This window comes from Triticum dicoccoides, chromosome 7B (genome assembly GCF_002162155.2).
Source record: "Triticum dicoccoides isolate Atlit2015 ecotype Zavitan chromosome 7B, WEW_v2.0, whole genome shotgun sequence".
In the NCBI taxonomy this organism is placed as follows: domain Eukaryota; kingdom Viridiplantae; phylum Streptophyta; class Magnoliopsida; order Poales; family Poaceae; genus Triticum; species Triticum dicoccoides.
The window spans coordinates 169,373,393-169,392,248 of NC_041393.1; the positions used below are offsets into that span (position 1 = coordinate 169,373,393).

Here is an 18,856-nt window from a genome sequence, read left to right on the forward strand (position 1 = left end):
ACTTAATGTTAACAGGCTGACAGCAACATTATTTAGTAATTTTGGAGCATGATAACAACAAGCTACATCAGAATATAAATGCAACCAGGGGCATGGATGGATATAGCATGACATGTGTAACAAAACATCCTTAGTGAACATCTACATATTATGAATGGAATGACTTGTAGCAGCAGGTTTACATAGCATCAAGATATAGCAGATTCAGCCTAGCAAAACAGCAACAGCAAGTACCCTACTTAACAAGCTTTATGCACTCACTACAAGACTCACAAAAATACATGGATTGAACCCCAGTAAAGATGGCATGACATAGTTCAAAACACATGTAGAGCTCATGCTCATAGGATCCACACATCAAACATGGCAAAAAAGACAAAACATCAAGTTATAACAGTTTCAGCAGATTAACATCATATAGCACTCTTGCAACGATGATTCGGGCATCCAGATGATCTCAAACAAGCATGGCACAATGGAACAAAATGTAGAGCATCTCCTGATGAACATTGTGATATATCATATGCATGAAACGGAGCTATAGATGATGCGATATTGTGCGATGAACAGGGCTTAAAAATAACAGCAGATCCGGGGACTTAGTAAAAACAACCTCCGAAAATCTGGACGGGACGAAGCGGGACAAGAAGATCCGGACTCGGGCGCCGGGCGTTTGGATGGGTTTTGGGCCAGTTTGGAGGGGTGTTGGGCTGCAAGACAAAAGAGGCTTTTACGGTTACCCGGTTAAACGTTGGAGTATCAAACGACCTCCAAATGGCACGAAACTTCACAGGCGGTCTACCGGTGCTATACCAAGACCGCTTGGCAAACCTCGGGCCATTCCGAGAAAGTTTAGCACCCGCTCACAATAGGAGACAAAAGGGGGACGCCAGAGGACATAGGAGTGCCAGATTGCAAAACGGACAATGGGGAAAAATCTCGGATGCATGAGACGAACATGTATGCAATACACATGATGACATGACAAAATGCAACACGCAAGCAAATGACATGGCAAGGACGGAGAATAACTGAAGGACACCTGGTGCATCGAATCCGGGGCGTTACACTCCCCCCCCACAGAAGCTTCTATGGTCGCCTTTGGTCTAGAAAAAAGCACCATAAGGTTTCATCGTGTTTGGCTTCATTTGGTATGGTTTTTCTATGGAACAATAAAATAGGCAAAAACGGGAACTTGCATTTAACACTTGGTTATCAGGTTAGTTCCCAAAGATGATATACAATTGCACATAATTATACAAGATTGATAATATAATAGCATGAAACAAACAAAAAAGATAGATATGTTGGAAATGTATCGAACGTCATATTTCAATATAAATAGTTTTTTGGTTATTTTCTATTTGATATGTGACCAAACTTTGACTACATAACTTGCTCATCTTTTATCCAATTGAATTGATCCTTTTTTGCATTGGTTTTGTATTGAAATGCTCTTTTCAATAGTATGCTTCCTAGAATTTATTGGTGTGTATTAAAAGGGTCCTGGTGATATGTAAGGTTAAAGTGCTTATTACTTTCTATACTGAAATATTGTTGAAAATAATATTTTTCCTGCTGAAAAAATATAAAGCTTGGGCGAGGCAATTATGTTAGTTGCATGCCATGTCGAGAATAGAAGCACAATGATGTTTGCATCATGCCTTTGCTTTGTTTGAGCATATCTTTTTGATATTGTTATACTGATGGAGGTCAAACATTGTTGCAAAATAGCACCAAAGTCCGCATTACCTCATAATTTTTGTCCTCCACCACCATATCTGTCATACCCTCATGAAGAGAATTATGGGGAAGCATGTATTTTACCACCACTTGCCTAAGTTCTAGCAACTTGATGTTTTCTTCTATGTCCAGACAAGATAATTTTCCATAAATAAATTTTTGATAAAATAGGTTGTATGCATCACTTGATTCATAAGATGAGGGCCTTCTGTTCTTTTGGAAAGATACACTTTCTTCCAACATCAAAGAAAATAACAACATGAAAAAACATGGAGCTATTAATTAATTGATAGTCGAGTGTACACAACAATTGTAGAACTTCCTTATTTGAGAACAAACAATGATACATCCACAAATTATTATTAGAACAATTTTGCACGTCTAAGAAGTTTCCACAAAATTTACTTGTGCAATATATAGATTATTGATCTCATACTGCATCACAATTAGATTGCTGGGGTGCATCCTTATTAAGCTCCACCTTATTAAGCTCCACCTTGATCAACACCATCTGTTGCCAGCTTGCATCTACGATTGGCACCTTGCTGAATGTTTGATGCCATTATTAGTGACATGAGCAAAGGTAGTGTCCTCTTTTGGGTGTATTTATTACCAGAGCCCAACTGGAGCGTCAGATCAGTTTCTATGCGTCTTGGTGTATTCGTCGAGGACAAAGCATCGCTGGGTGGAGCAACATTAACTCCACGGGATGGCACACTATAGATAGGGACAAAGGCTCTCCAGCCAAGCAGTGTGGATCTTGGCATGCTAGGAGATGGTGCTAGAGGCTCTAATGCAGGATTTGTAGTTGGATCCATCATGGATGGTGTCATGGTACTATGACCATGTAGCTGAAGGTATGGAACCGTCACCATCACTTAGTTGCCAGTTGGACGAACATACGGAACATACCTTATACCTAGTGGCAACATAGGGTTGCTCCTGGTTATGATATGTTCCCGTGAATGCCAAAAGTGGATGGCATCAACATTATGATGTTGGGGAAGCTGTGGCGAGTTGCGAGGCATGGAAACCATGGCAGGAGGATCTGATATCTGATTGGTGCACCTGGCGACCGCCCTCTTCCGGAAGCTAGCCCGGGTGTGGGCGCTGCAGTGGCCAGCCATGGCCTGCTGGGTTGGGAATGTCTTGTTGCACTGGAAACACTTGAAGGAGGTGTGCTCTGGCTTGCCAGTGCACGCAACCTCCTTCTTTTCCACCTTAGCTTCATTCCACAACATGGAGGACGAGCGCGAGGATGACCCCATCATGCTAGTGTTGCAACAGAGGATAGCCTTCCGGGATAGACCATCTCTTGAAGACATGGCTAGTGATTTGGTGGACGATGTTGGATGCTTATCGATGGCCTGGGAAGGTGGCTTCTTATAGGGAGTGCCTTGGGCAAGGCGCGCATGGGGTTGGTGATTGAGAAGCACACGTGTCATATGAAATGGAGATGGTGTTGTTGTAAAAAGTGGTTTGAGGCGAACATGCCCTTTTTGTGTGTACACGTGTAATGGTTGAGCCATAACGTACACACGAATATATTTTTCACAAAAATAATTGCATATTGTTCATTGGGATCAATGATGGAGCCAATGGTGGGGGGATCCATGACCCACCCCCACCCCTAGATTGAGAAAATTATATATACATACTATAAAGTTTTATGTAAAATGCTAAATAATTTATGTTTGCCCCCCTAATGTTTGGTAAGTTGGGTTTGCCCCATTCTATTGATTCATGGCTCTGCTCCTGACTGAATAAAGAAGGACAATCATGAAGGATCAATTACATACTTATAGCATGGCCTAAATCCTATGTGGCATTATAGTGCACAGATATGTTGGTGCAGATATGGTACATCCAAATTCACTAGTTGGATTTTGTAGAGTAAGGGTCGTGAATTTTTGCTAATAAACCATTAGGTACAAAATTTAAGTATTTTAGCACTATAGTGACCCTCATACCCCTTTACCATTCCATGCTTGCATATCAGATGAAAAAGTAAATATCACCTATTTTGAACCATTAAATTCATATCGCTTGAACTGCCAATAGTGAATCAGATTTATGATCCGTCTCCACTGTTGGATTTCTCTCCATATATGTGTATGCTTGGATAAAAGGCACATCAAAAGTTGGCACATAGTTTTTATGGCATTCCCATTATATTGGTAGGGAAGTTACCACGTCGGAATTTTGGCAAAAATGCAATGAGAATTTCTTCACACATGAACATGTCACCGTGTACCCATGATGGCCTGCAAGTCACTACTGCAGGATGCTGCTAATGCGACACTATGATCAGAGACCCTTCGAGAAATTGTGTGCGATGCAATAATCGCAAACGGTAGTGTCAGAGAACCGTGTAAAATGTGCAAAACGTTTGCGATGACGGATGCATCAAACATGGTTCAGATTTTAGTTGCGTGTGTGATGCAGGGCATACGATTCAGTTCAATTAACCGTTTGCGATGAGGAGGAACAAAATAAACGGGTAGCCAGATGAAGGCGTGTGCGATACACAACATACGGTTCACTCGAATGAACTATTTGTGATTAGGCAACACAAAAGAAACGGTAATCCAGATCAAGGTGTGTGTGCGATATACAGCATGCGGTTCACTCGGATGAACTGTTTGCGTTGATACAAGAGAACAGAAACGGTTCAATATAACAAGATGTGTGTGATACGCGGCAAACATGTTTGTAATCAGAAATGTGTGCGAAGACCGATAATAACACAGACGATTGCTTCTAATAAGACGTATGTGATATGCTCTGTCTGCACAACATGTATTGGCCATTGGGGGATGGGCGGTCATCCGGATGCGCCGTAAGGATGCGAAGAGGCATCCTATATCAGCAAGGACTAGCTATTCCACCAATATCTCATCTAAGAGAACTCTCAAGTTAAGTGTGCTCAGGCTGGAGCACCATCAGATGGGTGACTGGATGGGAAGTTGTGTTGATGTTAAATTAACTGATAGGATGGGCCATATCGGTCAAATGGCCGAAATGACCCATTCCCTCAGCTAATTTAACCTTGAGGTCCTTGTTTTTTATTTTCATTTTACTTTCTAACATATGTTGAAGAAGGTCTACCGCATTACTTTTTGATAATGTGTATATTGACATATAGTTGATCCATCCGACCTGTTTGTGATAGAATATGTCGTGTGTGTTGTGGGCAAACACTTGCTAGTGTACAACCATTTACGATTGATGAATTCATCACCGACGGGTTCCTTAATGTGGTCCGTGTTCATATCATCATCATTTACTTGTGCTAGCTTGATGTTCCTTTATATTGTAAGTTTCCATTAATTGATGGCGTTCTATGAACATGCTAGTGTTTCCCACCATTTCCTCACCTGTTTCCCGCCACCCAGCGATATTGCACATAAACCTAGATGCGGCGTGATGCACAGACGCAACAAGCACAGCCTGTAGCACATCCACCTTTTCCAATCATGCCAATGCACCAAAGCGCCGCCTCTCCCATCAACCTCGTCGACGAGGAAAATCATAAGGAGCCACGAACCATCGAGGCCGCGGCACTCCCCAATAACTCGATGGACGACGCCATGATGCGCGTCATCATCAGGGTTGAGCAGACCTTTGGTGCATGGCGCTTTAGCGCCGAGACGATGCAGCTCGCCGCACAACATGATCGATGGCACGCCGCAGAGCAAGCTAGGCGCGTCCGCACTGATAGGCTGCGGCTCGCCACACTGCAAGAGCGTTGGAGCGCCGCAGAGCGAGAGGTGTAGCACACTGCACAACAAGGGTGGATCCATCGGTGCTTTCCTGCTATCGACAGGGCGTCGCAGCTGGGTACATGTCTCGTCAGTACCCCCATTCCTCGCCAGGAGTGGGCATAGGCCCTCTGCGCAATAGTTGCACCAAAGGTCGGCCGCGCCATACTTGCACCGGACGCCCGCCGCGCTGTTTGCACGGGTCGCACCGTTTGCCTTGTACGTGGCCCGCTCGATGCCAACACACTGGTCGGTAGGCTCGATCGCCTCCTTGGCCCAGGTGTCCACCTGGGCACGGTAGAGGAAAATGGCCGTCGCATCCTCAAGGTGGTGATCTCCGATGAAATAGCCAACTTGGAGCTCGAGATCCCGCTCTAGATATACCGCGAGCGTGTTGACCGCTTGGACGAACGTCTGCACGAGTTCAGGCAGAGCCAAGAGCTACCGTAGGCAAGGGCTGCTGGTCATGGTCTCATGGACGTGTTTTATTTTGTTGAATCATTTCGACGTTGATAGCTATGTATTCACAACAATCATACTATTGCTTTGTTTATTGCTTCGTTTCAATGTGTGTACTCTGTTTTCTGTTCTTATATGTTCTGTTTCAATGTGTATTTATACGCTTTCCATTCTGTATATGTGGATGGTAAAAGATAGATTCAAATTAGTATACAAAACAGATAGAAAATGGAATTCATATTATATATAGTATTAATTGTTCATTAGTTCACCACAGAATATATACATTATCACCACATATATGTGATGATACTTAACTACTAGATACAATGAATAAAATTGAAAAGGAACAATACTAAAACTAATAATCCCTCCTGGGGCCAGTATTCCAGTAGCACCTTGCGAGCATCTCCCTGGTGTGCGGCGTCTTCCTAGAGCGGAGGCAGTACTCTGCCTCTTTTGCCTCGCAGCGCTTGACGTGTCGATCTGCCTCTTGCAGGCGGACGCGCGCGAACGATCTTGCCATTTAGTTGGGCGCCCACCGGAGCTCCTCGTTGGTGGCACGATGGAGCTTATCGGCCCAGCTCTATGTAGTGAAAAGGCTCTGAGCGACCTTCCTCGCAAGGTACCCGTCTTCGTACACCTCCTCCGCACGACGACGTGCCCACCCCCAAAGCTCCTCCGCCTCCTTTTTCCAGGCGGCATCACGGGCTTCACAGGTCGCCTGGTACCTGACATCCTCGTCTGCCATCTCCTTGAAAGCCACTTGCCTGGCTTTCTCAGCCAGTAGAAGCGACTTCCAAAGACAAAGATAATACTGGCCCCAAAACCAATCCAAATTTGGGGTGTCCAGCGCAACCTCGTCCGGCGGCGCGTAGGTGTCCTCGTCGTTGCTCTTCGAGTGAGCATCCTCGGGGGGTGGCGACTCCTCATTAGCGCGAGGGCAGACTGGCGGTGCCATGGTAGAGATTTGATATATATACAATACCTTGCCACAGAACTAGTTAAGGTTTCGACGGTGTAAAAGTTCTCAAAAATCCTGAAAAAAATACTGAACCAACACACCTATACTATAACATGATCCAACGGATGGATTGGAAAAATATGACTGCATGTGTCCTGGACCAAAAGAACAAATGTTTCAATATATATTGATCCTGCAGTGAGCTGAAATGCTTGTTTTTTGGCCGAGGACAGATAAATGCATATTTTCACAATCACACTGTTGGATCATCTTATTATATTAGAGTGAGGCTCCCCTATTTATTTCATATTTTTTACTTAAACCGTTAAATGTTTAGCAAGCCTTAACTAGTTCTGTGGCAAGCTATGATAGACACAGTTTTACCTATATATATATAGGAGTAGGATTTTCTACAATAGCTTTCCACAGAACTAGTTAAGGTTTTCGACGGTGTAAAAGTTCTCAAAAATCCTCAAAAAAATACTGAGCCAACACACCTATAATATAACATGATCCAACGGATGGATTGAAAAAATATGACTGCATGTGTCCTGGACCAAAAGAACAAATATTTCAATATATATTGACCCTGCAGTGAGCTGAAATGCTTGTTTTTTTGGCTGAGGACACATAAATGCATATTTTCACAATCACACTATTGGATCATCTTATTATATTAGAGTGAGGCTCCCCTATTTATTGAGAGAGAGAGAGAGTGAGCAAGGGGATGTCTAGATGAGAATGCTGGCGGGACGACGTGAGCAAGGTAGTATTTATTGGCGGCCGGAATCAAGATCGATGGGAACAATACACGCGCCGGTCGCCGGAATTTATGAGTACTGTAGTGTGAGTTACACACGATTCCCATAGCAAAATCCATGTGTGAACATAATAGCCGACGGTTCCCAATGAAGAACCGTGTCTGATTAATAAATCCCGCCACTCACCTTCCAAACCTCGAGGCGCGAAATATAGTCCTAATCATGTGGGGTCGGTTGTCTTGCCAGATTTTACATTTTCTTTTTGGAACACCAGATATTTACATGGTCTGATGATTTTTTAACACGCACACAAGTACAGAAATACGATTTTTCAAACCATTATGGGTAGCCATTGCATGTAGATGTAGTTCAAATTTGAATTACGGTCACTAATTGGCTAGAAACTCACTTAAATGTCTTCAAAAGGTCAATTGACCCCTGAAATTTTCCATATTTTCACATGACAATTGTATTAGTGCATGTTACACGTAGAAAAAAATTGAAGGCCATAAGAGAGAGCTATCTGTCGTTCGTCATCAAACATGCATTGTTCCCTTCTCGGAACCACGAGCCTTCTAGTGACTTGCTCTGGTTTGTGAGGGGTGTGTGTCCAAACTTTTGTCAAACAGACCAATTTTTGTACCACATCATCTTGGTGGCATGACATTACATCAAGCAAGGTTTCATGTTTTTCTGATCATTTCTTAATTTTTTGGAATAAAAATGACATGGCACTCCATGCATGTACATGTGTCCATGCGTGAGACCAATATGTTTGAAAATTCCTTATACTTTACTGCACAAGGAATTAACTCGCACACAAGTACAAAAATATGATTTTTCAAACTGTTATGGTTAGCCATTGCATCTACATCTAGTTCAAATTTGAATTACGATCATTAAATGGCTAGGAAATCACTTAATTGTCTTCAAAAGGTCAAATGACCCCTGCAATTTTCCAAATTTTCACATGACAGTTTGTATCAGTGCACATTACACATAGAAAATTTTTGAAGGCTGTAAGAGGAAGCTATCTGATGTTCGTCATCAAACATGCATTGTTTCCTCTCGGAACTACGATCCTTCTAGTGAGTTACTCTGGTTTGTGAGGGGTGTGTGTCCAAACTTTCGTCAAGCAAACCAATTTTTGTACCACATCATCTTTGTGGCATGACATTAGATCAAGCAAGGTTTCATGTTTTTTGATTATTTTTTTAATTTTTTGGAATAAAAATGGCATGGGACTCCATGCATGTACATGTGTCCATGCCGTGAGACCAATATGTTTGAAATTCCTTCTAATTTACTGCAAATGAAATTAACTCGCACACAAGTACACAAATATGATTTTTCAAACCGTTATGGTTAGCCGTTGCATGTACATCTAGTTCAAATTAGAATTACCATCATTAAATGGCAAGGAAATCACTTAAATTTCTTCAAAAGGTCAAATAACCCTTGAAAATTTCCAAATTTTCACATGAAAATTTGTATCAGTGCACATTACACGTAGAAAATTTTTGAAGGCCGTAAGAGGAAGCTATGTGTTATTCATCATCAAACATGCATTGTTCCCTCTCGGTACCACAAGCCTTCTAGTGAGTTGCTCTGGTTTGTGAGGGGTGTGTGTCCAAACTTTCGTCAAACAGACCAATTTTTGTACCACATCATCTTAGTGGCATAACATTACATCAAGCAAGGTTTTATGTTTTCTTGATCATTTTTTTACTTTTTGGAATAAAAATGCCATGACACTCCATGCATGTACATGTGTCCATGTCGTGAGACCAATATCTTTGAAAATTCCTTCTAATTTACTGCACATGGAATTAACTCGCACACAAGTACACAAATATGTTTTTTCAAACCATTATGGTTAGCCGTTGTATGTGCATCTAGTTCAAACTGAATTACGGTCATTAAATTGCTAGGAAATCACTTAAATGTCTTCAATACGTCAAATGAGCCCTGAAATTTTCCAAATTTTCACATGACAGTTTGTATTAGTGCACATTACAGTAGAAAATTTTTGAAGGTCGTAAGAGGAAGGTATATGTCGTTTGTCATCAAACATGCATTGTTCCCTCTCGGAACCATGAGCCTTCTAGTGAGTTGCTCCGGTTTGTGAGGGGTGTGTGTCCAAACTTTCATCAAATAGGCCAAAATTTGTACCACATCATCTTTGTGGCATGAAATTACATCAAGCAAAGTTTCATGTTTTCCTGAGCATTTATTAATATTTTGGAAATAAATGCCATGGCACTCCATGCATGTGTCAATGCTGAGAGACCAACATGTTTGAAAATTCCTTCTAATTTACTGCACATGGAATTAACTCGCACACAAGTACACAAACATGATTTTTCAAACCGTTATGGTTAGCCGTTGCATGTACATCTAGTTCAAATTTGAATTACAGTCATTAAATGGCTAGAAAATCACTTAAATGTCTTCAAAGGTCAAATAACCCCTAAAATTTTCCAAATATTCACATGACAGTTAGTATCAGTGCACATTACACGTAAAAAAGTTTTGAAGGCCGTAAGAGGAAGCTATCTGCCGTTCATCGGCAAACATGCATTGTTCCCTCTCGAAACCACGAGCCTTCTAGTGAGTTGCTCCGGTTTGTGAGGGGTGCGTGTGTCCAAACTTTCGTCAAACAGGCCAATTTTTGTACCACATCATCTTGGTGGTATGACATTATCTCAAGCAAGGTTTCTTGTTTTTAATTTTTTCAAATTTAAATTCCATGGCACTCCATGCTTAATTGTGTCATAGCCGTTAGACCAATATGTTTGAAAATTTCTTCCAATTTACTGCACGTGGAATTAAATGGCACACAAGTACACTAAATATGACTTTTCAAAACTTTTTGGTTAGCTGCTGCATGTACATGTAGTTCAAATTTAAATTACGGTCATTAAATGGCTAGAAAATCACTTAAATGTCTTAAAAGGTCAAATGACCCCTGAAATTTTCCTAAATTTGACATGACAATTGTATTAGTACTACAAATTTTCTCATACATTTAAAACACCATCTATTGCCACTTTACTCCAAATTCGTCTTTCACAGCTAATAAAAAATATCTACACCATCACACATAGGTGTTTCGTAGGAATCATTTGCGATGAAAAATTACGGGTCTATTTAAGTCTTCCTCCTTAAGCTTTGTCGGCTCGTCTGCTCCGGTGACGGCAACCCCCGAATCCACAAATCCCGATCCCCATTCCAACACCCCCTTCTTGCAAAGATGACGCCGTGGAAACGCTTCGTGAAGGCCCGTACGATGGCCGCGTCCCCCCAAGTGTCAATGCCTGCGCTGAGAGCGCGACCGCTTACGCCAAGAGTGTCGCCGCATCCGCATTGAGCACGGACGCTTTCGCCGAGAGGGTATGTGCGGTAGCTGATAGGGCTGCTGCAGCAGTCGAGACGGCTGCAGCTACTACTGCGACGATGGCTGCAAACGCCGAGATCGCTCGAGCTTCCATCCATGCCACTGATGTCGTCCTAGCCCGGGTCGAGGCCATCCACGCCAAGATATTCTAGGCCACCTCAGAATCCAACATGCAACCCATGTCCGAGAAGGCGGCGGTGGCCATGGAGCACCTGCTTCCTCACGAGGTCGTCGAGCGGGAGCTGGAGATGCAGGAGTCGGCGGAGATCGAGGAGCGCCGGGAGGAGGAGTTACACGTGCCCAGGTCGAGGTAGAGAAGAGTCTGTCCGTCGAGGAATCGGTGGTGGAGTACCAATGTGAGCTCTGGCGCAGCCACTACTACGAGTACTACAACCTTGAGGGCGGTGCCGAGGATGAGGACACGGTCGACTTCAGCAGGGGGGACGTGGAGTCAACCAATGGCGGCATGTCGCCACGACAAGTCATCGATGTCTCATCTCACACCGGCGATGCATAGGCCGGTCGGCGGCGAATTTGTTAGAATTATTCATACTTAGGCTTTGTTTTTAATGCTGGTCTTTTGTTAGAGCAATGTTTAGGTGAATTGTCTCTGTTTCATTACTAAAATTGCTCGATTCAATAAGTCTGGTCTGTGTGTTGGACGCTCTTTTGTGTGCCCAAATTAGCAAGGGATGTTAAATTATGCAATGACGTACACGGGAAAATTTCCACCAGAATTTCAATTATCAAACTCATCCCATGCACGTTAAGTAGAAGAATCGTTTGCGATGCACACTATCGTTCAAAGTGAATGGTGTCCAGTGGCACCGCGCGCAAAGTTTCCCTTCACATTTTGAAATTTTTGGCCTACCGCTGAAATTTCTACCATCCCCCCTCCCATCCCCTTTTCTCACCGACCACAAGTCATATTTCCCATGTTTCCCCCTTCCTTCCATCCTAAGCTATAGCCGCTTCCTAGCTTGCTTCCTCGCACTCGCTATCTCGCATCCTACCGCGGGTGTCGCCATGGTCTTCTTCAAAGACCTCTCCAGTGGTTCCTCCTCCGACAACGACTCCTTCACCACCCGGGTATGCCTCTCTTCTCTCTCTTGTAGTTCCCTAGGACCATCAGTTGCAACGAATGGAGCGGGGTGGCTGAAGATCTGTCTACTCATTGTCACCATCAATCTCCATGCGTGAAGCTAGTTGCGTTTGAATCTGTGGACAGTGGGAGGAAGTTTCTGGCATGTGCTGAGAAGGTTTGACCCTCTTTCGTTGTTACAAATCATTTGTTAGATGTGATTCAGACACTATCACGGTCCCAACCAATTCATACCACACCTTCAACCAAACGCATCCTAAGACAGTGTCACAGTTTGTACCTAGTATCTAAAACTGTTGCCATCTCACCAACGGTGCCATTAGAAAATTATTTGGCACCGCTTCAGTAGTTTGTGGAGCCAACTTGTCCACACATCCGAGCAGCCAAGTAGTAAAATACTAAATCTTTATGGCATGAAGGAAATGGGCATTAGAGCAACTAGGTGCTTCGGAGTTCGGGTCCCTGATTTTTTTCCGTTGCATCGGTTCGCCAGTGCAGGGCACCGGTGCGAGATGTAGCAATAGTTGTCTTTACACCGGTTTTGGCATACATAGTGGATGCCTTAGTGCTATTAGTTCTATGTTACTAAATTTGTGCATGTACACACTTGTTAGTATCAATTTGCTGTCATCCAAACACTATCGCTATGTTGTTGCAGTTATATTTACCTTCCTCTTGAAAAGTTCAATTTTCTATTTACACTACATGGGTAAGAACTTGTAGCGTTGTTGTAGTTAATTATAGCTTCTGATGTTTCAGAATTTGGTTGTTGTGTCAGTAGCAATTAATTCATTTGCACATTGATGTTTTTGAGAAGATATGTCATAATTAACCTATTTCTTCAGTTTTTCAAAATAAGTATTGGTGATTTTCTGTGTTGCTATAAACCCATTTTCCCTACAATTGTTACTGATGTAGTTTTAAATATTATAGGATGAATGGAGGTGTTCTTACTTGGAGTGGGTTGATCAAGAGTGGCCCTAGTCTTTGAAGATGTGCCTAGCAAAGCTCTAGAGCATGTATCAGGAAGAGACCAGAGGTAGTCTTAGAGATAGTGTTGTTAATGCTGAAGAATATTTAAAGATGCGGGATAAAAAGAGGAAGGTGGAGAATGAGCTCATAATTTTTTAATCAGACTTTGCTAAGATGGTGTTGGCGAAGGAGGAGGCACTTTTCCAGTTGGCCAGTGCAAAACAGGTTCTTATTGAACTGAAAGCAGAGGTGGATAAGGCGAGTCTGGATGATCTCAATTAGGGAAATGAATATATTTTTCTAATATTGTTCTTATCAAGTTGAACTATCTATATGTTGTATTGTGTTGTTTTCCGATAGCTATCGTACTGTGATGTTAAAATATATCTATGTGCCTGATATGCAATTGGCAAACGGATGTTCGATATGAAATGTGAATTTCTGTAATACTGGATTATTAATTGTTAACTAATAAATCTGCGAAATGGGTCATGGAACTTTGCAAACGGTTCTAGAAGTAAAAGCGCTTGTGATGGATAACCTAATGCCACACAATTTTCTTCATCAAATCGTGTGTGATGTAGTTGATAAAAGCAAACGCTTAACCAAGGTAGAGCGTGTGTGATAGTTACACGTATCACACATGATCCTATACATAAACCTGTGTGGGATGTACATACAAACGGAAACGTTTTCCCTGGATTGACTGTGTGGGATGTACATAAGAACGGAAACGTATTCCTTGGATTGACTATGTGTGATATACATACCTACGGAAATGTTTTTCTAGGATTCACCATGTGGGATGTACATACCTAAGGAAATGTTTTTTGGGTTTCACCGTGTGCGATGTACATACCTACGGAAATGATTGGGTTTCCATGGTCACCCGATCGCACACGAACTCATTTGGTGTCCCAGGAGGGCATATCCCCGATGATTTATGGGTCGTGTAGGAAGGACTCCCCTATTGCCCACACTCGCTTGACGACGGTTCCAAATGACGTCGCGGAAAGGGGTTAAAAACCGTTTGTATAGCACCAATGCGTACCAGTGAGTGCAGAAGTTTTAGGTGTAGCTTTTTAGAAGTAAGAATATCATTCCCATTGGAAGCATATGAATTGGATTTACGTCCCTTGTGGTGACTTATGGAATCGTGCTGGTAAGTAATTAAAGACTCAAAGCAAATTGAGTACAGAAATAAATAGTAGTTTTGGGTAAAGCATGAATGAAAAGTAAATAACATAAGAGAGCAACAGAACGACTAACACTTGGAACTATCATGGGAGTATGTGTCTATTGTGACTTATGTAACAATATAGTACTAACTGGATACTTGAGCCACTCTTGAACCTTTAGCTGGACGGATCTGAGTACATAATATGTTCTACTCTAGGAAGACTTCGTACCACACATTCCACCATCGTAGTTTTCCCATGAAAGTTACTACCGCAGCTAACTTTTCTTTCTCAAACAAAGGAGCTAAATTGAAACTATTGCGATCCACAACGTAAGATTCACTTAGACATTTTATCATAAATTGGAAAAATGCCCGTGCGTTGCAACAGGTATAAAATAAATCCTGAGAGTTCATATGGTATTCGAGTGTTACCTGTCATGATGAATTATAAGATTTTTTAATTAAATTGGTTAAGACTCATAAGGATCCACTTTATGAAGAACTCATTGTATTTCAAAAGCTTGTAATCTTTTTCTCTATTAATAAAACCTACTTCTTCAACTCGCTCTAAAGAAAATAAATTATGTGATAAGTTGTTGTTAGTTAACAATCCTTTGTAAAAATAATTATGAAAATCTAAACAATTAGCGATCCGCTAGATCAGCTGCTACTCCTTCGATGCTAAAGTAATTATGCATCATTCACATACCTGTAATAGTTTCAAATATATCATATATTAATTCCTATATCTCATAATTCCTATCAACATTAATTCATGTTTATGCTTTCCCACTTCAAAAATATGATGGCCAGAAAGTAAAGAATTTACAATGTTTGCCGCTCTTTTGTTGACACGTTGTGCCAACAGTAGGAGCACACTCTCCACGCCAACATGAACACTTCCACGTACATTATCATCGGGTCTCAATGAGGATCAAGATTAGGGTATGCAGAGTTGCGTGTGAGATGGTACAACAGAGGGTAGGGCTCCCCATCCCAGTTGTCATGTGGGGCGAAACAGAGCGCGAGCAAGATGCACTGTTCTCACACTTTCTCTATTCTTCATCCCTCGCTCTCTCCAGCTCCCTATCTCATCGATGGCATCGATGATATCCGAGGAATATCTTGATGGTTAGCAAGTACCATTGAGCTTCAAATATCTTGTCCCCCAAATATATATTTTTAATATTTTACTTACTTTTAATTATTATAGTTTCTTCATCCCAAAATAAGTGTTTTAACTTTTTACTAACTATAATATAAAATTGTGTATAAAGTTGTACTAAGTTGAAAGACAAACAACATGAAGTAGTCGGTGCTCTTCCAGTAAAAAAATGGGTGCTAGCACACATGAATCCAGTAGCTTCCAGCCGGTACAAGACAAATTTCATCTCATTTCATTAAAGAAAAGCACCGACCGCCCACACTGCGTGCCCCTTAGGCCTTCCACTATGTAGGCCAAAAGAGGTGCCAAATTCACTTTTTCTTAGTTTGGCACCGAATCCCTCCATTGCCCCAGCCGGTGCCATAAATTGTTTTGTGGGAACCGAAGCAAGTAGTTGCTCCGATGCCCAGCTGATGCCAAATGCAGAAAGTAGTAAACAATTAGCTCATGGCTCGCCTGTAGAAGGTGAAGGAAACTCACATGAATAGAGTTCTGGGTCCCGTTTTTAGCAGGTTGCATATGCAACATAGTGAGCCCGGTGCCAAATAAAATCTTAAGGGCAGCGCTGCCCAGTTGGTAATATTCTAATGCCTTGGGCACCTACTACATAGTGGAAGGCCTTATCCCATCTCCACTCCTCGGCTTCTCTTATCCAGATTGCCATTCCTCATCTCATCCTATCTAGGGCTGGTTCTCATCCTCCTCTCCGTCCAACTCAGCCAGAACAACTGCACGTGCGCGGGGCCGTGATGGCTGGGCCAGAGCCAGGGCAGCACATGGCGAGGAACCTAGAGGGCGCCATGGCTGGCGCCTTGGAGCTCCTCTGCCCTACCGGCGGCCTAATCTGGTCGTCTGCCCCAGTCAACCGGCCTCGTGCTTCTGATCTGGCCAAATCGACATGCCGCGCCCTCGCACGCATCACCCGACCGGACCTCTAGCGCCTCCTCGCAACACCCTCCTTTCTCCTTCCTCTCTCCCTTCCCTACCTCTCAGTTCTTTCTCTTTTCCTTGGCCATGCAGGGAGCCCCCGCAGGGAGCCTCGCCGCTGCTGCCATCACCTGGACATGTTTGCACCGTGTCTCCTCCGACCCGGACATGTCACGCCGCCACCTCCTCCGAGTTTGCCGGCCGCTGTCGCTCGTCCTCCCCTGCAACCCCTGCCTCGCCATGCATGAGGACAATGATGACAACTGCCGCCATCGACCGTCCCAGGCCATCCTTCTCGCCTCGCTCGCGTGGGCGCACCGTCCTTCTCCCCTCGCTCGCGTGGGCCGCATTGCGCGCGGGCAAGTCGGCCCTTGCCAGTCGAAGTGTCGGTGCGGCGAGGCCACTCGGGCTAGGTAACGGCGACCGGGACTCTTCTTTGTGTTCGTTCTTTATTATCCCATTTGCATCTCTGCTTTCTTCACCGAAGATGTTGAATCCGATGTTGCTGATTGTAAGCTCCTATTATTGCAGAGATTATTTATTCCTTTGCTCCCTCACTTGCGGGGTTAATTCCTTTGTTCGGAGAGGCGATGTTGAGGAGGAGGCCGGGGTTGCGGAGGACAGCGGTGCAGCCTGGCTGGGGCCTCGGGGTGGCGCGCGGAGATGCGCGACGGGCGCTGGTGGTGGTCGCCGGTGAAGGCGGGTGGAGAAGGAAAAAATAGGAAAAAAGTCGTTCTATGCAGGCTCAAGCCCAGCAACGAAACTAACTAATCTAGGAGGTACGTTAACGATTTTCGTGCGACGTAATGACAGAACAGACCGTGGCGGAGTAGTACTACCTCGGATGTAGAAAATAATATAGCTGAAAAAAATCTGAAAGTGTAAATTCATAGGAAGAAGCGTATTTTGACGGTGAACCCAAGGAGTCAATCCCTGTTTTATTATTAAGGGAAAGATTAATTAGCACTAGTGTTTAAACAAATTTTAATATAAAGTGCACTCCCACTCAAATCAATATCTCTCATAATTCAAAGTGGCTGATTCAAGATCCTAATCTTGTTCACAACCATGGATGGTAGCATCACAGATGACGTGAACTTCAACCGGTGGGCAAACTTGCTGGTCATATCTCCATATGACTCTTGTTCATCTTTCGATGCTTTGTGCTCCAAGATGAGAACTTTCCTACCAGAACTTCAAGATGATCGGGTGTTCCTTTTGTGAGGTCCTACCTTCACCCGCCTTACACTTCATGATTTGTTTGTACTCATGGTAGCATGTAGTACTCCAAAAAGCCACATGTTATAGTCGGTTGCTACACTAGGAAGAGCACCTTTTAACTTGGTATTTTATGTGAGAGACCAACCTAATAATTGACTACTACGCAGTCAAAGGGTGCAAACAACAAAGGGATAACATCTTAGGCAATTCATAATAGCATGATGTGGTATAACCCTGGGCACCGGGAAGTCTTCGTGGTCCTCTTTAATTTTCAATTGAAACATTGTCGTGGAAGCTGTTTCAAAAATGCTGTCGTGGCAGCAATTTCAGAAAACATTTCCGTGGTGAGCATTTCAAAAACACCGACGTGGCACCAATTTCAGAAAACACTGCCATGCCACGAAAATTTCAGCCCCTCCTCCCGCGCCTGGTACGCCTTCTCCATGTTGGGGTCCTATGTGTACACTTGCCATCATCACGTGTAACCTGTAGGCTATCTCTAAATCTATTTTAAGTGTCAATCCTGTGGCTCCAACTATCATGGAGTGACGTGCAAGCCACCTAATGTTACAACATATAACCATCTTATACATAAACTCATTGTCATTACGAAGGATATGCCACATCATATGCAAACCAGCAAAACCAAGTTAGGCATCCTCTAATCGGTTTGAATTTTTTTAATTACATGGCTTCTGGGGTTTCTGGATAACACTCGCTACCTACGATCACCATCAAGGCGACAATTCTTATTGCTAGATTAACTTTCGGGGTCTGTGAGGGAAGAGACTTAGTTAAAAATCTCTAGCCCCACACTAAACATCGCCAAATATGCATCACCCCTAGAAGATTGTTCATCTTCATCGCCCTCTTATGTTTGCAATGGATCACTATTCTTGAAAATGATGAAGCCCAAAGAACTGTTAGCAAATCCTCGACAGCGGGAGTCGATCAATTGTCAGAACTTTACACAAAGCTACATCATGTGGCCAATGAACTAAACCGACGCAACACTCGAGGGAAGCATAGAAAGAACATCAAACCCTCACATTTCACATGTGATCTAGATTGAAACCTCTCATCATGCCACTTTTGGGAAACATAGTAGAAAACTAAAAATTGCCCTACGGTCAACCAGGAACAATATGAAGATGCATAAACAGTTTGGATCATGATCGTTATCGACTCTGAGTAGTAGCGAAAA

The 18,856-nt window shown here is 43.0% G+C and overlaps 1 protein-coding gene across 1 annotated transcript; it reads left to right on the plus strand.

Moving 5' to 3' along the window:
• Positions 1 to 16,155: 16,155 nt before the first annotated feature.
• LOC119340936 lies at positions 16,156 to 17,372 on the plus strand. The gene is made up of 2 exons (XM_037612831.1): positions 16,156 to 16,844; positions 16,963 to 17,372. The coding sequence occupies exons 1-2, from the start codon at positions 16,519 to 16,521 to the stop codon at positions 17,126 to 17,128; spliced, it is 492 nt and encodes a 163-aa protein (XP_037468728.1). The 5' UTR covers positions 16,156 to 16,518; the 3' UTR covers positions 17,129 to 17,372.
• Positions 17,373 to 18,856: the final 1,484 nt, after the last annotated feature.